Genomic DNA, 17429 nt, shown 5'->3' with positions numbered 1-17429 from the left:
CAACATACAGCCATTCAAGTCTGTGGAGGTCTGCAAAGACAAAAGGCTCCAAATTTGTTATCTTGTTGTTGCTCAGGTATCTAAAACAAGACCAATCAAAGATGAATTACTGGAATGATTATTTAGCAGCAGACACATGAAGATGAGTTTTAAGATTAGTTTTCCTTGATAATTTACCAGAATACTCGTATTTTTAAAATAATTTCTTCCTTTTTTTGACTATGGTAATTTTCATGCCATTGTTTGAGAGCAAGGCAGGATTCTCTGTTGTGAGAATTTTAAGAGCAATTATATACAGCACTTTGTCTTATCTATAAGAAAGCATAGCCAGATAAATATTTTCACTGTGTCATATTTTAGACCCTTTCCAGTTTCCTTCTGTGGAGTGATTTGTTCCATGAAACTTTCCAGGATCCCATTCAGTGCTTGTTAACGATATTAGTCATAAATGCAGATACCAGAATAATGGAAAAAGAAAGGCTGAAAAAGAATGGGGAGGGGTACTATAAATGGTCTGGGAAGATAATAACAGCAGCTGTAATAACAGATAATCAGCCACACTTGTGTGATGGAAAGAATAAGAGGTACAGTTTTGTAAAACTTTCCTTCTGAAAACATTGCAGTAAAAGTTCTGAAGCAAACAGTGCAATTTATATGTTGTATCTTTCACTGAGAATTTACCTTAAAAGTTAGAAACACCTTTCAAAAAGTTGCTGCGAAATAAAGAAAAACGTTTTCCTTTCGTCACCTATACTGGCTACTTGGAATTGTATTTGCAAACCGAAAAACCGTGTTAAAGAATTTTCATCCATCACAAGCTCTTGCTTTCATTTTACTCCTTCTTCATTCTCTTTGACTTTCTGCAGGAAAACTACCGTAGTGCCTCCTTCCATTCTGAGGATTTGGGGACTAGGACTGAAGTATGGAGCCAGCTTGTCTTTTCAAAGTGCTGTCCTGCCAGATAAACTTGCACAGAGCCCTCTTAATCTGCCTTTGCTTTCTCAGTTCAACCATCGAATTAAAGTCTCAGAGTTTGTAAGTTCCTAATACGGAATCAAGTAGAGATTGAGAGAGACTGTCAGAGCTGTCTGCTGCTTTTTACTTCAGTATTCTAAAAGCAATACTTACAGTTTTGTCAAGTTGTATAAACCTTTGAAAGCACGTTCAGATATGGCTCTGATTTTATTATTCTGAAGATACCTAACAAGATACAAACCCCCCAAAAATTATACTCCAATCAAACAAAGTTAAAGCAAACATAACAAACCAATTAAAATCTATCAGCTGAACTGAATGCACATTTGATACTTTAAAAGAAGCTGTTATATTTGTTACATCTTGATTTTGACAATAACCATTTCACAGCTATAGCTGCAAAGATTGCAAGGTTGTTTTGAAAGAAAATCACACAAAGATCAAAATTACAAAAATCATTCCAATGGATGCTTGCTTTGCCAGAGATGAACAGTGAAGTGGTTGTTTGCAACCTCCTTGATTAACTCCTAACCTTGCAGTGCTCCCCTGTGTGACCTGATCTCTGTGTTCACCCAGATCTCCGCTACAAACAAAATTTTGCACAGAAAATGTAAAATTAAAATAGTTTCTGATTTTTTTTTTTTTTTGTGGTACCAGAGAATTCTCAAAATATTGCATTTGTAAGATAATATATTTAAAATATACAGCAAATCTTATTAATCTTCGGTAAACTAAAGATCTTAGTTTTTAAATTCTGGATTTCTTTATCTACTTTAATGAAGTAATGAGTTGAAAAGTATCAGCTGCAAATACTAAGTATTTTTCAAATAATTTTAAGGCATTATAACATTTTTCTCTGAATAATATTTAAACGTAAGTCCTTTAAATCAAATTCCAGCTAATGAAGCATCTAGATGCATTCCTGCTAGAAAGCAGTAAGAAATAGGACACTGGCTTTTACAGAATGGGTTTCTGTCAAACACTGCTCCAGACCTTTTGGAAAATGTAAAATTATCTATCAGAAGGGTGTGAAGTTGATATTAGAAACAAATGTTTTCTACAGACAGGTATGGATTTATTTCTTTTAGTGAAAACTTATCTTTCAGGAATTTAAGTGATGTAATGGGACTTAACTTTCAGAACACAAGATGGTGCTGCAGTGTAGCACAGTTCCCCTGCAAGAACTTTGAACTGGTTACATAGAAGTCCTACTCCAGGACGCATTTAATTTTTATTTCACTACTTCTATATAAAGAAAACTTGTTAAAGGCTATGATTTTTGAACAGCATGTATGTTACACACTGGAAAACATAACACAGTATTGCATTGGCATAATAATTTGACTTGTTGGGCATGATCAACTCAGTACCAGATATAATTAGGAGCAAAACCATGTGCCATGGGAATGAGCTTCCCATGATAATAGGAAGTTTAAGTTTCCAAACTTTTTTCTCCAGAATAAATCAATTAACTTACTTTAATTAATTTTGACACACTACTGTTTATTATAAATGTAATATCCTTCAGACAAAATTAAAATTTCGTATTTTTCTGGTATAAACCAATCTATAAACATTAACCATTAATTATGCAGTTACAGTGGTTTTGCAAAAAGACAAATGTCAGATCAAGGTACTTGAGCCAAACAGGGTACACCTGAGGTACCAAAGGGTGAGACAAACCAGACTTTCGTTACTTAAATGTTAAGCTCTGTGTGTGTACATACGGGCTAAGGAAAGGATGAATATTCAAGTCACTAAACAGGTATTTTATGTTATAGCACTCCCTTACAGATTTTTAAGATCCTGGTATTTCTGGAAAACATCAGCAGAAAGTTTCCTTAGCAGATTCCTCTGAAGAGACCTGTAGGAATGAATGCATACAGTAAAACTACTGTCTCAGCTTCCTACAGTGCTTTTGTTATTTAATTAGGGCAGTTCTCACACTGCTAAATAACAAAAGCAACATGAAACCATCTGAAAATGCTGCTTCTGTTTTTCTGTACGCTTGTGTCTATTTAAACAGCAAGCAAAATACGTTATATACATTATAATAAGAAAAATCCATGTCCCCCGGAAAAACGGACAAAATAATAGTTAAATCTAAGAATTCAAAAGATTTGAATATAAACAACAGATTTATTTCAAACGTCAATTGCATATTGACGCAAGATCGTATTTCCCAGTTCATGTGTCCCTATGTCCCATCTTCACTGGGGACACTCAAGTGTCCTGTCAAGAAAAAATTCCTTCAGGACATGGTTTGCTCAGAAGAGAATTTAGGCTGAAAGCCAGCTGAGCCAACTCACGGCTCTTTCTCCAGCTAGAATGTGGTCAATATTTTTGAACTCTTTTTTGACCCTGAGCCAGAAGCCAGTTAAAATAGATGTTTGACATTCCACATCAGTTTTTACTATGAAGTGTTGCAGTATTTGAATGTGGACCCAACAAGGAGAACTTCAGCCACATGTGAACATAGACTGGTACCAAAAGGAAAGATCCATGACCTGGATCTATGGGGGTGATCCTCAAGGTAAGGAGAAGGGATGCTGCTCCCTGCTCACCACACCTAAAACTGCCCCTCAAACAGCAATGTGCGTATCAAATGCACATCAACCATATTCTGGTCTCTTAAAAATAAGTTTAGCTTACATATACACATCTGCATGATGACTCAGCCCACATTAAATCCTTTTAAATAACAGTGTATTCAGAGACATCGAATGAGAACTAAATAGATTTGCTCCAGCAGGGAGTTCCACTGAGTTCAAGGTTATTGACTTTATAGACAGAAACAGACTAGGAATATTGGCAGGATCAAAGAATAAGAAACAGGTTCTAAGCATTGTATCTTAAAAAAGAGGCATTTCTTTTGTAGATCTCCTTAGATATCCTGAAACCGTTTGTTGCTCAAGTCACTATTACAAACATGAAATGATCAGTTCACAGGGTTTTTTTTTTGTTTCTTAGTTTCTTTTTTCCACTTTTCTGTAAGGAAAATCTGTACTCAAAATATTAAAGTACTTGTCAACAGAGAGACACAGTGCTTCCCAAGCATCAGCTGATCATACTTATAAGGCTGTAGTTGTGAAAAAGTTGTAGGATTGGCAGTCAAACCTGAACAGAGCAGGACACAAGGTTACTTCTCTACTTACATTGTGGTTATGTTTGGAGAGACTGATGGGACAGCACGTAATTTGGCAGCATCACAGAAGACCTCCAGGCCTTGGCAGGTACACTCTGCTGGCACATCCCCAGCCACTGCAGGAGGACAAGAACACGGTTGGGGCAATGGTGGGATATGTGTTGTGATGGGATGTGGAGAAAAGAAATATGGTATAAAAGAACAAGGAGCACAAAGACAGACATAGCAGGCTCTTCAAACGTAATTACGACACTTGTTTTTACAGGATTGATTTAGGCCTGGGAGGACTCTAACAATAAATATAAAGGGACACAAAAAATTTACCTCTGTGAAAGAGCTTGTAAAATCTATTGAACCTTAAGCATGATATACAGAAAGCTGGCATGGGATTTTTGCAACAGTTCTTTAGCAGATTATTCAGCACTCATTACTAGAAGGAGCACAATTTTATGGGTGAAAATGGGTCAAAAATGGGTCCGGAAGTCTTTGCTCATCATACTAGACAGCAGAATCAAAAAATCTGTACAAAGACCTGAACAAGTGGAAGGGGTTTGCAAATTGCATTTGATGTACAAAGAAGGGAACTGGGAGCAATGCTGCCTTCATTTCACTCTGAAATATATGCCAGTTCCATGGTCTCTCTAGCAGTATCAGCACATTTAAATAAACATTTATATCGCCCTCCTAATTGGCATATGCTAATTAAAATATGTTTGACACTTCTCTCGCACAAAATGAATCATCCTTAATGGAACTGAAATTAGCTTCATATTAGCATTTGTTCATTTGAGATGTTAGTTCTGTTTTGCTATAAATGAAACAGCACTAAATTTCCTGCTAAGCATATATTTGCTCTGTATTTCTTTCTAGGAATCATCATTATTAATCATTCAAATAATATCTATAATTACTTACAGCACTCAGGTGTCTTTGTCTGAAATGCATACAGAGATTTCAGTTTATTGTATTTGTCCTTCGTGTAATGTTTATCAAATTGCAGAGACCATCCATTGTTGTCCTCTAATAAAAAAAACCCATACAACATAAACAGACCATAAATAGAAGACATTAAAATAGAAGTGGAAGGTAGAAATATCTTCACTTAATTTACTTGCATCAATTTTTGTCTAATTATTAATACAGGTTTTTTATTCCAGAGCATTTCATACATCATTAGTCAATCTTATCTTTATACAGCTGCTTAGTCATACATATCCACAAACAAGATGAGCTGCATAGAAGTAACAGCTTATTATACCATCAATAACAACATTTGCTGTGGCAGTCACACTGAAAAAGTATAGTTGTGACCTCAGAAAATTTTATTTTTTTAGGAGCCTAAAAAATGAGAGGGAACCATATTTTCATACTTCCTTAAGCATGCAGGTTTGCCACTTTGTCCAGGAAAGCTGAAATGATTACTATGATTCTTGACTAGTTTGTACAGAAGGATGCCTTGCACTATCACAGCCTATAATTTCTTTCCTGAAAATCTAGATGAAGGCCAAAGGAACACTGCTTTTCTAGAGAAGAAGGGACTTGATGTAACATATTCGAGTCAGAGTGTTCATGTTAAGCTTAATAGGTGTCTTAAACACAGCATGATTCCATATTACCTGTTTGACGACTGTGCAGAGATGTACTGGAACTGAGTAGTTCATGGCTATAAGAGCAAAATTTAAGAGCAAACCTTTTAATTCCTTCCAAAGAATGGAAATTTCAAGATATAGTGGTGCTAGAAATAACTACAGATCGGTTAGTTATTTGTTTCTTGGAAATCTATTGTATATCTGAGACCTGTAAATTGACTGATCAGGTTGCTACTTTCCAAACAGGCTGGCAAGGGAATGGGAACTTGCCTTTAAAAGCTGTGATTGGATTTTAGTTTTATTATTTTGAGCCTGACTTTAGTTTTCTTGATTTCAGTCTGTTTTCTCTTCAGCTTTTAAAGCACCTCTTTTAATGAGCATGTAGCAGTAGCAGAAATGCTCCTTGGGATGGCACCCACTAGCCAGGGAGCCAAAGCATCTGTGGCAATTGAAAGCAGCACACTTTAAGGACACCTACTGCAAAATAACATTTCTATGAGAACTCTCAGGATGGCTCTGCTTTGCTAGTAATTACAGTCTCAGATTAACCTTTATGATGTACTGGCAATAGTTTTTACCCCAGCAATTTCACAGGTTAATAGTTTAGTTATACTTTAATACAATTCCTCATGGACATTTCTCTATAAATCTTTATATTTAACTAAGCATGATTACTATATATATAGGCTTAAATATAGAGGCAGGGAGAAATAAAAAATATTTACTCCTTTGCGACTCTTCCCATTCTGAAATGGCTTCTCATTTTTCATGTCACATTACATCTCAGTTGTTGTTTTCTCAGACAGGCAGGGAAACAACCTTGAAAGCATCTGACACCTGCCTGCAGATAAAGCTGTTTTTGAGAGATGCCTGCCTCTTTGCTATCTAAGCTGAAAAGATGTGTTATATGTACTGATTCATGATTTGATGAAAGATCAAGTAACTTCAGGCAAACTATCCTTCATCTAGTTATTTGTTTGTTATACATAAATTGAAAAGATGAAAGATTCAAAGCAAACAAACAAAGCCTGTCCTCAGGAACTGCTCCAGTGAGAGAAAAGACAGACCTGATAAGACATTTAAGAACATTTTTAAGAACATTTTACTAACTTCATCAAGAGCACCTTGCATGCTCTGATCCATTAGCAGTTTTGCCATTCTAGATCATTAAGCTAATATTCAGAAGCAGCCTAATGCATTTTGGACAAAAAGAAAGGTATTGGCAAACCAGCCTGCTTTAAATGCTCAAAAGAAGCTCAGTTTTAAGGCTGCCTGCAGCATGGAATCTGAAATTGATGAAGTGATGAGAACAGATCCTTTGTCGAGTGGCAAGTGCTTCAAAAGCCTACTGCCCCGTAGATGGACCATAATGAGATTTTCTCTATTGTTGGAGTCCAGGGCATTCCTTTGGTTGCCCTGGAGGGTCAGAAACCTAGGCAGGGGGGTCTGGGACCCCAGCCCAGAGCTCAGAGAAACACTGGCTTTGATCTCAGTCCATGGGAAAAACTACCTGCACTGCAGGAAGCATTGCAGGCCACAAGACTGTGAAAGACTGTAGTTTAGTATATCACGGGGTGAAAAAACAGTAAATTTATATTTCTAGCATTGAAGTGAATGGGGGCAAGATGGAGAATTTGGGGCGTTGTCTCCTTCTTCTTCATCCTTGTTCCCTCACTCCATTTCAGCAGTGACGTTGGCACAAAGTTTAATGGGGATTGGGTCAAGGTAGAGATGACCTGTTTAGTATTAGTAATAGGCATTGGTAAGAAATAATAAATAAAGAATACGTAGCAATTAGTATAAAAGATAAGGACAGCCCAGTTCGGGAAGAGTCGGGGAGTCGCCAGATGTCCAAGCCACGGCAAACATCTTGTTGGACACTGAGAAAATGGTAAGATAAGAAACAATAAACGAAGTATGCAACCTTGAAAAATCTAAACCTGAAGACTCCATCTCTTCCTTCGGTTTGGCACAGAGCTGTGCAGAGGCCAGAAAAGACTCTAAAACCACCTGAATGCCGGGGTAAGCCCCCGACACTCTATCACTATTCCTGAATATCTAAGTGTAGGACATCCATTGACTTTCATTTGTATGACTGGACTCAGCAATATGTGAGATTCAACATAAACAGAGAAGGTAAGATTTTTAAACAGAAACTTGGAAAGATGCTTTAAAAATGAGATTATTCTTGAAATATAAATTGCACCAAATGAACGCTTTGCAGTCCGGAATATGGTATGAAAATACTCTTGGATTTCCTAACTCATAATTATGTTCACAGAAAGTTTTGGACAACTAACCACTTGTTTGCAGATTCTGAACATACAGTTAAGAGCCATAAATACTAACCCTCTTGTTCTGACGCTGAGTTGATATATGAGATTTTATTCCATGTTTTCGTACTTTAAAAATATTTTTTCATGTGACAAAGCATGTACAAGAGGTGACCATCAATGCATTTCACATCTACAGAGAAAAAGGATGAGAAGTGCCTCCTACACTAACAGGAATGATGAAGCAGTTTGCTGTGAAGAGGAGGTGCCTCAGCATTTTTGAGGAAGTCTAGAGGCAGCTGTGTATTTTTGGGTGGCCATAAAACAGAAGGGGAAAAATTCACAGAGAAGATGGATTATTTTGTACTGGAAACATTCCGGCTGTTTGGTGTTTCTAGTAAGTTCATTTTAAATAATGGGCTTTTCTCATGGCGTGATTTCTATTAGAAATAAAATGCGTATCTGAACATAATAAAATAAGTTATTAAACATCTTTTGACCTCCAGAAAGATGTGCTTTGGGCCAAACTTTGTGTCCAAGCATGGGACAGTCTCTATTTTATCCTAATTGTTTTGTCAAATCCTGAAGGAATGTATTGTGCAAATATATGTAGCATGACCATTCGGCGAAACATTCAATGGCAGAACTGTAAATCACTTTTTTTGTCATTTAGAGTTTATATGAAGGTTTGTGACCTGTTTACCTCTTCTGAGGCAAGGTTCTCCAAACACTTTAAGAAATTACTGGTAATAGTACTGGTCTTGAAATCCTAAATCTATCATTTGAGGGTGTACAACTCAGATGAGAAATTACTTTTACCCTGAGCCTGTTCTAAAATAGATTATGTTGGCTGTGGTTCTGTTAAAAAAAAAAAAAAGATATCTGAGAAAACAAGACATCATTAAATTTTCTTCTACATGGGATAAGTGAAATAAGTAGTGGCAAACTGGATTTAACTGACTACAGATTAATATGCTCTTTCTTGCTGAAAGTTTCCAATTACCACTTCTGATGGGAATGAGAAAGAGCATGTTAATCCTGACAAACTACAGATCTGAGTAATCGTTTCAGTGACAGATCCAGCGACAGTGGCATCACAAGAAAGTATAATCTACTGTCAGTTAAAGACATATCTCTTAGTATGGAGTTAATGATGAGGATGCTATCTCTAGGACTTCCCCCTTCTCTCAGTCATGTTTTCATGGGTATTATATAGAGAAATGCTATCAGCTAAATGCATAAACACTCTAAAGAGAAACTGTGTCACCCTTTGATTTTGCCTTTTCTGTTGGTCATAACCCAGGGACATGTTTCTTTTTGTCAGTCGTTTGAATAAGATTTCGCTTGCTGCAAGGAATGACTTTTCACAAAAGCGTCTTTTGGTATAAGGAAAACCCGTGTCCTCCAGACAAGAAGAATTTCCTTTAAAAATATTTACAGATTAAGGAATAAAATTGTCCTTTTCCACAGTATTGAGGTATCCTGATACAGCTTCATAACTTACTCCACATGGAGATTTTAAAAAATCGAGGGCTGTGGTGCCTGGAGGGAGGGCGAAGTTGGGATGGGATTTCATTGTCTCAGTTTGAATATCCAAGCAGAAAAAATTACAGACTTAGAGCTGGATATCTTATCAGTCAATTCAAAGGTAAGTTACCCCATACCTATCTGCATCTCAATGCACATATACTGTGTTCTGTACCTGCTGATTAATTGAAATCACTTGTAGTTGTCTGCTTATATATGAAAATGCAATCATAGTTAACCAGACAGGAAACATTTTGCATAAGGTTTAAAGTCCTCTAGATGAACTAGATTACATACTTACACAAGGTTTTTTATGATTTTAAGGCAACTTAATTACTTAGTGCAACCTTAAGAAAACAGTCATGTTCAAATTTCCTAAAGATACACATCTTCTCAATGTTTCATCTTTATTCCTTGGAAACATATGCATAGAGTTTTCTAGTTCTATAACAATGCTTTTAATTTATATGAATTATTCTGATTTTATATTCTGTTTTTCTTTAATTATATTCAATTTTTAAAATTAAAATACCCTAATAGCATGGATACACCTATAGAACCTTTAGTTGCTTGAAAGTTCCTTTGGCAGTAAGCCACTACAGTGGAGACCAGTAGAGTCATAAGTACAGTGAAATGCAAGTTCCTCTTAGTTACCAACAATTTTTAAAAATTGCAGTAGCAAAATCGATTAAAAATCCTCAAAACTTCAGCAAAGCTATTCCATGTGCTCATGGAATTTCAGTGCCATATACTGTGGAGGGATGGCAATGACAATGAAATTTAGCCATATATAAAAACTTCCCATGTGAAGCTTGAAAATTCTGTAATTTCCCACGTATTTGATATATTTTGAGTATACTATCGAATGTCAAATATTTACTTTATGCTTCACAAACAGAATTTACTCTCTAGGGCTCAAAACTGAATAGCACCTTATACATTCAAATCTTGTATTTTAACTATGATGGGAAAACTGTCATGCCAGGAAAACATAAGACCAATTATGAGATTATTCATTACTAGTATTAATTTTAAATATAAAAACCATCAAAGTCGTCTGCAATGTGCTGAGACAAAATTGCAATTTCTCATCCCTTATGAGCAATCTTATAACATTAAAACATACATCTTTTGCATAGATGTTTTGAAATACCTCACAGAAATTTAGATCTCTGCTGTGGAAATCTAGAAGATGATTTAATGAACCTACAGAACTGCAATAATTCTGTGTGCAATTATAGACCGTCAAAGAAACACATACAAAACCAGCGTTACATTATACAGATTGTTTCTATGTTTATCCTGTTGAATTTTTATTGGCCCTTTTTAAAAAAAGAGCTGGTCTGTTGTAACTTATTTAGCAAGGCAAGCCAGTCACCTGGTGATTGTGTGGCACAGGGGAACAGATGAGGTCTGTGTTTTTAGAGGCAAATAGGTGCAAGACTTCAAACAGCCACTCCCTGCCCCAGTTCTTTTGGAAACCTCTGTGCGTGACCAATGTCTATGAGTGAATTTACAACTGGGGAGCGGAGAACTGTCTTTGTTCAGAGAACTCTTAGGACTGAGAGAAACACAATAGTAAATACATTTAGCCAGCAAAAAGCTCCTCTGGAGTCAGAAACAAATTAAATCTGCATGCCTGTTCCTGCTTCACTAGACTGGAAAAATGTGGCTATGACACCGTGATTAAAAAACAAATGCAGACACACTGCAACCATTGCCTAGCTGCCAAAAAACAGTTTTGCAGAACGATCAGAAAAATTGTCCAGAAGCCAAATTTTTAAACACTGAGGAAACTTGTGCTCTCAAAATAGCTCAGGCTACTTTGTTCCATTAACCGCTCTAAATAATTAAAGATACAAAAAAAGATAGAATTAAACACTAGCACATTTTTTCTTCCATTCTCCCTTTTATTATTGCTTGTATCTAAAGTGTAGTCAAAGGTGTAACAGTAGTTACTGGTTTTTAATGTCCCATTTATGGCAAAAGAGTCTGGTTTGCAGAGGTGCAAGGGATTAGGGCCAATGTGTGTGACTTCTGTTTTGAAATTAATAAGAATTCTGGTGCTTGCATTTTTTACAATTCTTATGTTAAAATACTTTTTTATTCTAAGTAGGACTTATACCTGCGTTACTTGCTCATAAACACTTCCTCTAGAAATTTACTAGTAATAAATGAAGAGCCTATATTAACAAGTTCTGAGATGGAGCAGAGGAGCTATTCAGTAGTGTGATGTGACAGTAATACTAATTTTAAATGAAGAATAAACTGTGCCTCCTCGACCAATTATGTTTGAGATAAAAAGGACTGAGGCATTTATTTATGAAATCTCAGACTGCATGGGAAGATACTGTATATTATACCTGATGTTTCTGTGACAGGTTGCACAACCTAGGTTTCTTCATCTAAAGTGAAAGAACCCCTCCAATAGCACAGTGCCTCCAGCCTTTTCCAGATCTATTGAGGAAGGCTGGTACATGAGTAACAAACAGTGGGTTTTTGAAACATATGAGCTTTTTATTAGTTGCCTAACTTAGGTAAATTATGATTCTTTGCTCTCTGAAGACAGTGGGAGTCTCTCCTTTGATTTTAGTGGAGTCAGTCCAGGTCAGTTCTCACTGGGCTTGGCTTTGCTTTGTAAGCCAGGTGGTGTGACTGAAGATATCACATCAGTCATAGTTTGCATTTTAAATTAGAACAGAACATAGTAAATCCAATAACTGTATAGATTTTTAGCTGCATGTTTGTGTGCTAGTAAACCCTAATGGAAGTTAAGAAAAACTTTTAAATCTGAAAGCATGATTATTTATAAAGAAATGAGTGCACCTCTACCTACAAGGGATTTTCAGAACCTGTAGCTACAGGATGCTGACACACAGCATTGGTTATATTGGTGACAGAGCAACAGGGATTAATCTCAGTCTTCCAGACTCATAAAATATGTTTTCAAATTGGCCAGGTGGGATGTAAAGTCCAGAAAAAAGCCCAGTACCTTTTGAGGTCTGATTATGTTTCTATATTTTTCCCAATCTAAATTTGACAACTGACGGGTGGTTTTGAAACAAGAAACTAGATGCAAGCTTCACTGCATTTACTGGGAGGCTTCTCCCCAAAAACTGGCATCATATTAACAGCACAGCTAATTTACAGTTCTGATGACCAAATTGTGCTGATGACCCAGCAGAATGTATAGAATATGAGGAACAATACTGCCACAGAGGTCTTAGAAAATCAGATAGGTAAAAAAATCTATTTAGTCCCTCAGTGGTTCAAAATTTACTTGCATTAGGAATTTCTGCAGCACTTTTTAATTAGTATGTTATGACTACAAAACAGCAACTGACCCAGTGTTGTATCCAGCAGAGATAATTACACAGAAGTTGTTCGACTGAGAACATTGTGCTTTTATCACTGCATGCAGTAGTAGAATAATTTTAGTCAGGGAAGGCTGACCCTTATCTAGGACAAAAACTTGTTCATTCAGCTCTCTAAGTAAAAGGCATATCAGAGAATTGAAAAAAAAAAAAAAAAAAAAAAAAAAAAAAGTGTAAGATCTAAAATTTAAATATTTAATGAGGAGCATTTGAAAGGATATTTTATGTGTGTCTAAAGCTACTCTAGATATTTTGAAAACTGAAATAACCATGCATCATTACTGACAGTGTTAGCTGTCTACTTCCAAATGCATTTATGTTATGATTAACTTTTCATATTTTTTCCCAATATTTTACGTATCAAGATTTGTTCATCTAGAGAAACACTTTGTAATGAGAAGACACGTGTAGGCTCAGTGCAAATCTGCATCATAAATATTGTTGTTCTGTTGTTTTTGTTTTGCATTAATCAACTGTTGTTTTTAGCTATTGTTAGTTTGGGATTTTTTTATCATTAAAAATCACTGTGAAGGCAGAGATCTCAAAAGTCTTTCCATGAATTTGTACTTGGGAATACATACCTGGCACGTTCAGTATGCCACTGGACATCAAAGAGTTTGCCTAGAGATTGTTTAGACTGCATTGACAGTCATATTGCAGCAGCAACATCTTCGATGTGAGAAACACTTGTTACTTATTTTAGGAATAATTTCCATGTCAACGCTGCCACGGCATTATGCGAGCAGAATTTGTGATTATGCCTATTTATCCTTGCTCAGGTTTAAAAAGCAATGAAATAAACAGAAGTTCTAACCTCCCATCTATAAAAGCCAAGTAGCTACGGAATCAAATCTTATAGCTGTAAATAAATGGGAAAAGCTCTTCCCTGGAAAATCAGGTTGAAGCCGTTATATTTGAAATCAAACTTAGTAGGACTAAAGAGTATCAAACTTGCTCTGCATTGCCAACTTATCTTTAAACAAGCTTGGGCACAGAAGGATGCTGTAATGGCTATATCTTGTTTCCCTACACCTTTTGAATTTTGCAAATAGATACGAAAATAACTCCAGCTGAAACATGAGAGAAGTTAAATTGCTTCACAGTGGCCTCAGCCTAATTAAGAACTCAGCGCTTCAGCAAAGATGAACATGGAATAGAATAGCAGAGAAAAATTTACTGCTCTCTCAAGTCTAAAAAAGGAAATTCCTCAAAACCATTAAGTGCTATGAAAAATTACAAAACTTTGAATTATTTTTATTTAAAAAATTATTTTCACGACAGATTTGCAGAGATACTCACTTCTACTTGGGGGACTAAGTTTTTGAGTTCAAAAGGTAAGATTGCATTTTCCATGCACATTTAAGGTTATCCAGCCATAGTTCAAGCAGAACCTCCCATCACTGCGGGTGTGATAAATTACCAGCTGCCTCCTCTTATTGCAGTTTGCTACACTGCCTCAGGCTCTTCCCCATCAGGGTATCACACACAGTATTTTATTGATTTTGGAGAGCAAACTAGGTTGCAAATGCATGAGTTTTCAAAGATGAGTGGCTTCACTCTACTATGAAATAACAGCTATAATTCACTCATTTCCAGAAGGGGAAGAAATGCTGAAGCTGAGCTGGCAAGCAGGATATCCATACCCTGAGGTTAAGCACTAACAGTAGTCTGAGTCTGTTCCCAACTCTACCTATGATCCTAATTTGAGATCTTCACTACTCTGGACCTTAGTTTTATGTATATTGTTTGGATGTGGAGAGGATGGTGGAAGTGAAAGAGGAAGCAGGACTGAAGAGGGCACCACGAAGCCAATCTCCGTGCGCCTGGGCTAGATATGAGCAGTGATTACAGCACAGGTGAAAACATCGCTCAGTGAGGATTTGGTTTAGTTTGAAATATTCATTATCATGTTTTGCTGTTACCAGGCACAGAGTGCCTGAAACAGGATTAAGTACTGCAAATAATCTCAGAGACTGCAACAACAATTTCTTACAACAATCATTTCTTACAGATACAATCTTACAAAGATTACAACTATAACTTCTTCATAGAAAAGGAGTGGCAATTGAGACAAATTTGTTCATTAAAAGAAGAAAGGAAGCACTACATGATAGTTGGAGTGAAACATCTAATGACATATTTTGCTTTGCGTTTCCACACTATACAACTGGTTTTACTGTAGGCTTGAGATAGTGCTTTATCATTACTGAAGAAATTAGATGTGAAACAATTGGTTTGGCTAGCTTTATTTGAAATACATGCATTAAAAAAAAAAAAAAAAAAAAAAAAAAAAGGATGTTTCTAGACTCCTTTGAGTGTCTACATGGATTTTTTTTTCCTTCCCACATTTGTTGGATTGAATCCTGTAGACTGGTCACCTCAAAGTTCCTCAAATTGATGTAAAAGTGTCCAGGAATTGAAAAGCTGAGGTATTTAATTAGAATACCTTGTGGATAAGATTAAGATTTCCAATGGCACTGCATGAAACAATTACTACACTGGAATAATTTAATTTTTAATTTCTTTTCTGTAACCAAGAGCAATGACTTCAACTGAAAAGTGAAAAGTCATTGTAAATTCAAAAACAAAAAAAAGAAAGAAGGGGAGAAGGAGCCAGATATAACTTCCGGCATGCAGCAGGCATACTGAAGTGATCCTGCGAATGGCAGGGGGAAAAAAAAAAAAAGACAGGTGGTTTTTCTGTCTCAGGAGCTAACCACTGAGGCCTCTTTTCTTGTATTTTAAGTAAGATGAATAATCATAAAACAGATTTACCCCACAAAGATCCCCCCCAAATGTAGAGTCATTGCAGAAAATCTCACCAGGACATTGCATACACTCAGACAAGGAAGTGAATGTAACACCAATTTCTGAGAAAACATTACTGCTGAATATTACATTAATGAATTTATAAATCAGAAGAGGGAGTAAAGATATGAGCAAAACACCAGTAGCATAGTTTTTCCCAGTATGAATACAATGACTCTTCATCTTTTGTAATTTAGGTTTTCAAAAATCAAGGTTAACTCATTCTTGAATTACTATATACAGAAGAGGTTTCAATATCACAGCTGAATTTTCTTGCTTGTTCATTTCTATAGAACACTAAGGCATTACTAAGGACTTTGTTATTCATTGCTCCAGGGTTCAGTATTAAATCACTTCTTGCAGCTCTCCCTGCTCACTGACAACCCATGTTACTTCTAATTGAATTTTTGAAATTTGTTATTCACAATCCAAGAATACCTCTGTTTTGTGTCAGTGATGAGATGCAAAGAGCTCTCTGATTAATGGTCTTAATGATCTTAAATTTCTTTTCCTGCCTAAACAATTCTATGATCCTATACGGTCTTGTACCTCCCATTACAAACTGTGTATATCCTAATTAGCCACATATTAAGCTGTGTCTTTCAGCAAGTCCTTGTATGATGGACTTTGTCATATTATACAGAAATTAAATATGGATAAAGCAACTGTTCATTGTCCTTGGACTTCTAAACATGAAAGGGCATCATAATTGGCAATTTCTACTACTGTAGGTCAAGATGACTACAGAAAAATAGAGCAAGCTCTTTTTGTTCAGGATTTTGATTATTTACGAGAGAAAGTAGGTTTATAGCACCAGAAAATGGTATAAAACTACAAAATGGTGCAGGTCCATTACATGGGATTAGAATTTAAAATCACTTTCATATGGAGTAAGACACTGAAATTGCACAGGCGTAAGAGTAAGATACTTTGCGTGGGTACACAAATCAGCTTCACATGCAACAAGAACAACTACTTTCAAGATCTCGTTGACTTTGGTGAAAGTCCTGGTGATAAATATCTTTACCATATTTTGTTTGAAATTCCTTTCAGAAAATTTCTTTCAGTATACATAGCTCGGAATTTTCACCTAATATTTTAAACCTTCCCACTCAGATCTGATGGTGATGTGCCTGTCTGGGAGAGACAAACAGTTCAGCTGCTTGGCTCTGGGGAGCTGGAGGCAGCGTGTAAGGAAGGACACGATGCACCTGGCTATCCTCCACAGCTACAGGAAAACTACTAAGGAATAGGAAGCTTACTTCCCTCATCTGCCACAGATCAGCAGCTCTGGAGAGCACCTCTGAAAATATCTAGGCTGTAAGTAAGGTGAGAATAACAATATATAAAGTGTGTTAGTGTCAATTTTCACTCCCCGTGGTCTTAGCTCACAACCAAATGGTGAAGACCTCTCCTCACAGAATATAGGGGTTCCTTTCCAGACTATCCCAGACTATCTCTGAGCTGTGTCCAAACACTGCATGAGAGATGCTACTCAGCATAGACAAAAGCTGTGCCAGGGCCATGCTCACAAATGAGCAGCATGGACAGGTCAGTGCCAATGCAAAGCCCTGGCCCTACCTGGCTTGCAGCAGAAGTAAAGCCAAAGCCTACAAGCCAAGTCAAGATCACAGGTGCCATCCAGAGAGGCTAGGGCTGACAAGGATCAAAACAGCACACATAAGTGACCTGACTATGTGTGTGCCCTGGGATTTTTACACCTTCAACCACCAAAGCC

At 36.5% G+C, this 17429-nt stretch overlaps 1 protein-coding gene across 5 annotated transcripts in view; it reads right to left on the bottom strand.

Moving 5' to 3' along the window:
- RXFP1 (relaxin family peptide receptor 1) overlaps positions 1–17429 on the bottom strand; it is a 47256-nt gene that overhangs the window by 13408 nt on the left and 16419 nt on the right. For all 5 annotated transcript variants that reach the window (XM_040064651.1, XM_040064652.2, XM_040064653.2 and 2 more), the window contains 5 exons: positions 5036–5140; positions 4131–4236; positions 2768–2839; positions 1129–1200; positions 9–80 (listed from right to left, as the gene is read on the bottom strand). In XM_040064651.1, the coding sequence (XP_039920585.1) occupies positions 9–80; positions 1129–1200; positions 2768–2839; positions 4131–4236; positions 5036–5140 (427 nt within the window). The remainder of the gene's footprint in view (positions 1–8; positions 81–1128; positions 1201–2767; positions 2840–4130; positions 4237–5035; positions 5141–17429) is intronic.

The sequence above is a fragment of the Hirundo rustica genome, chromosome 5, assembly GCF_015227805.2.
Source record: "Hirundo rustica isolate bHirRus1 chromosome 5, bHirRus1.pri.v3, whole genome shotgun sequence".
Classification (NCBI taxonomy): domain Eukaryota; kingdom Metazoa; phylum Chordata; class Aves; order Passeriformes; family Hirundinidae; genus Hirundo; species Hirundo rustica.
Note: the sequence above shows the minus strand (reverse complement) of the source record. Positions and strands in the feature narration are given on the sequence as shown.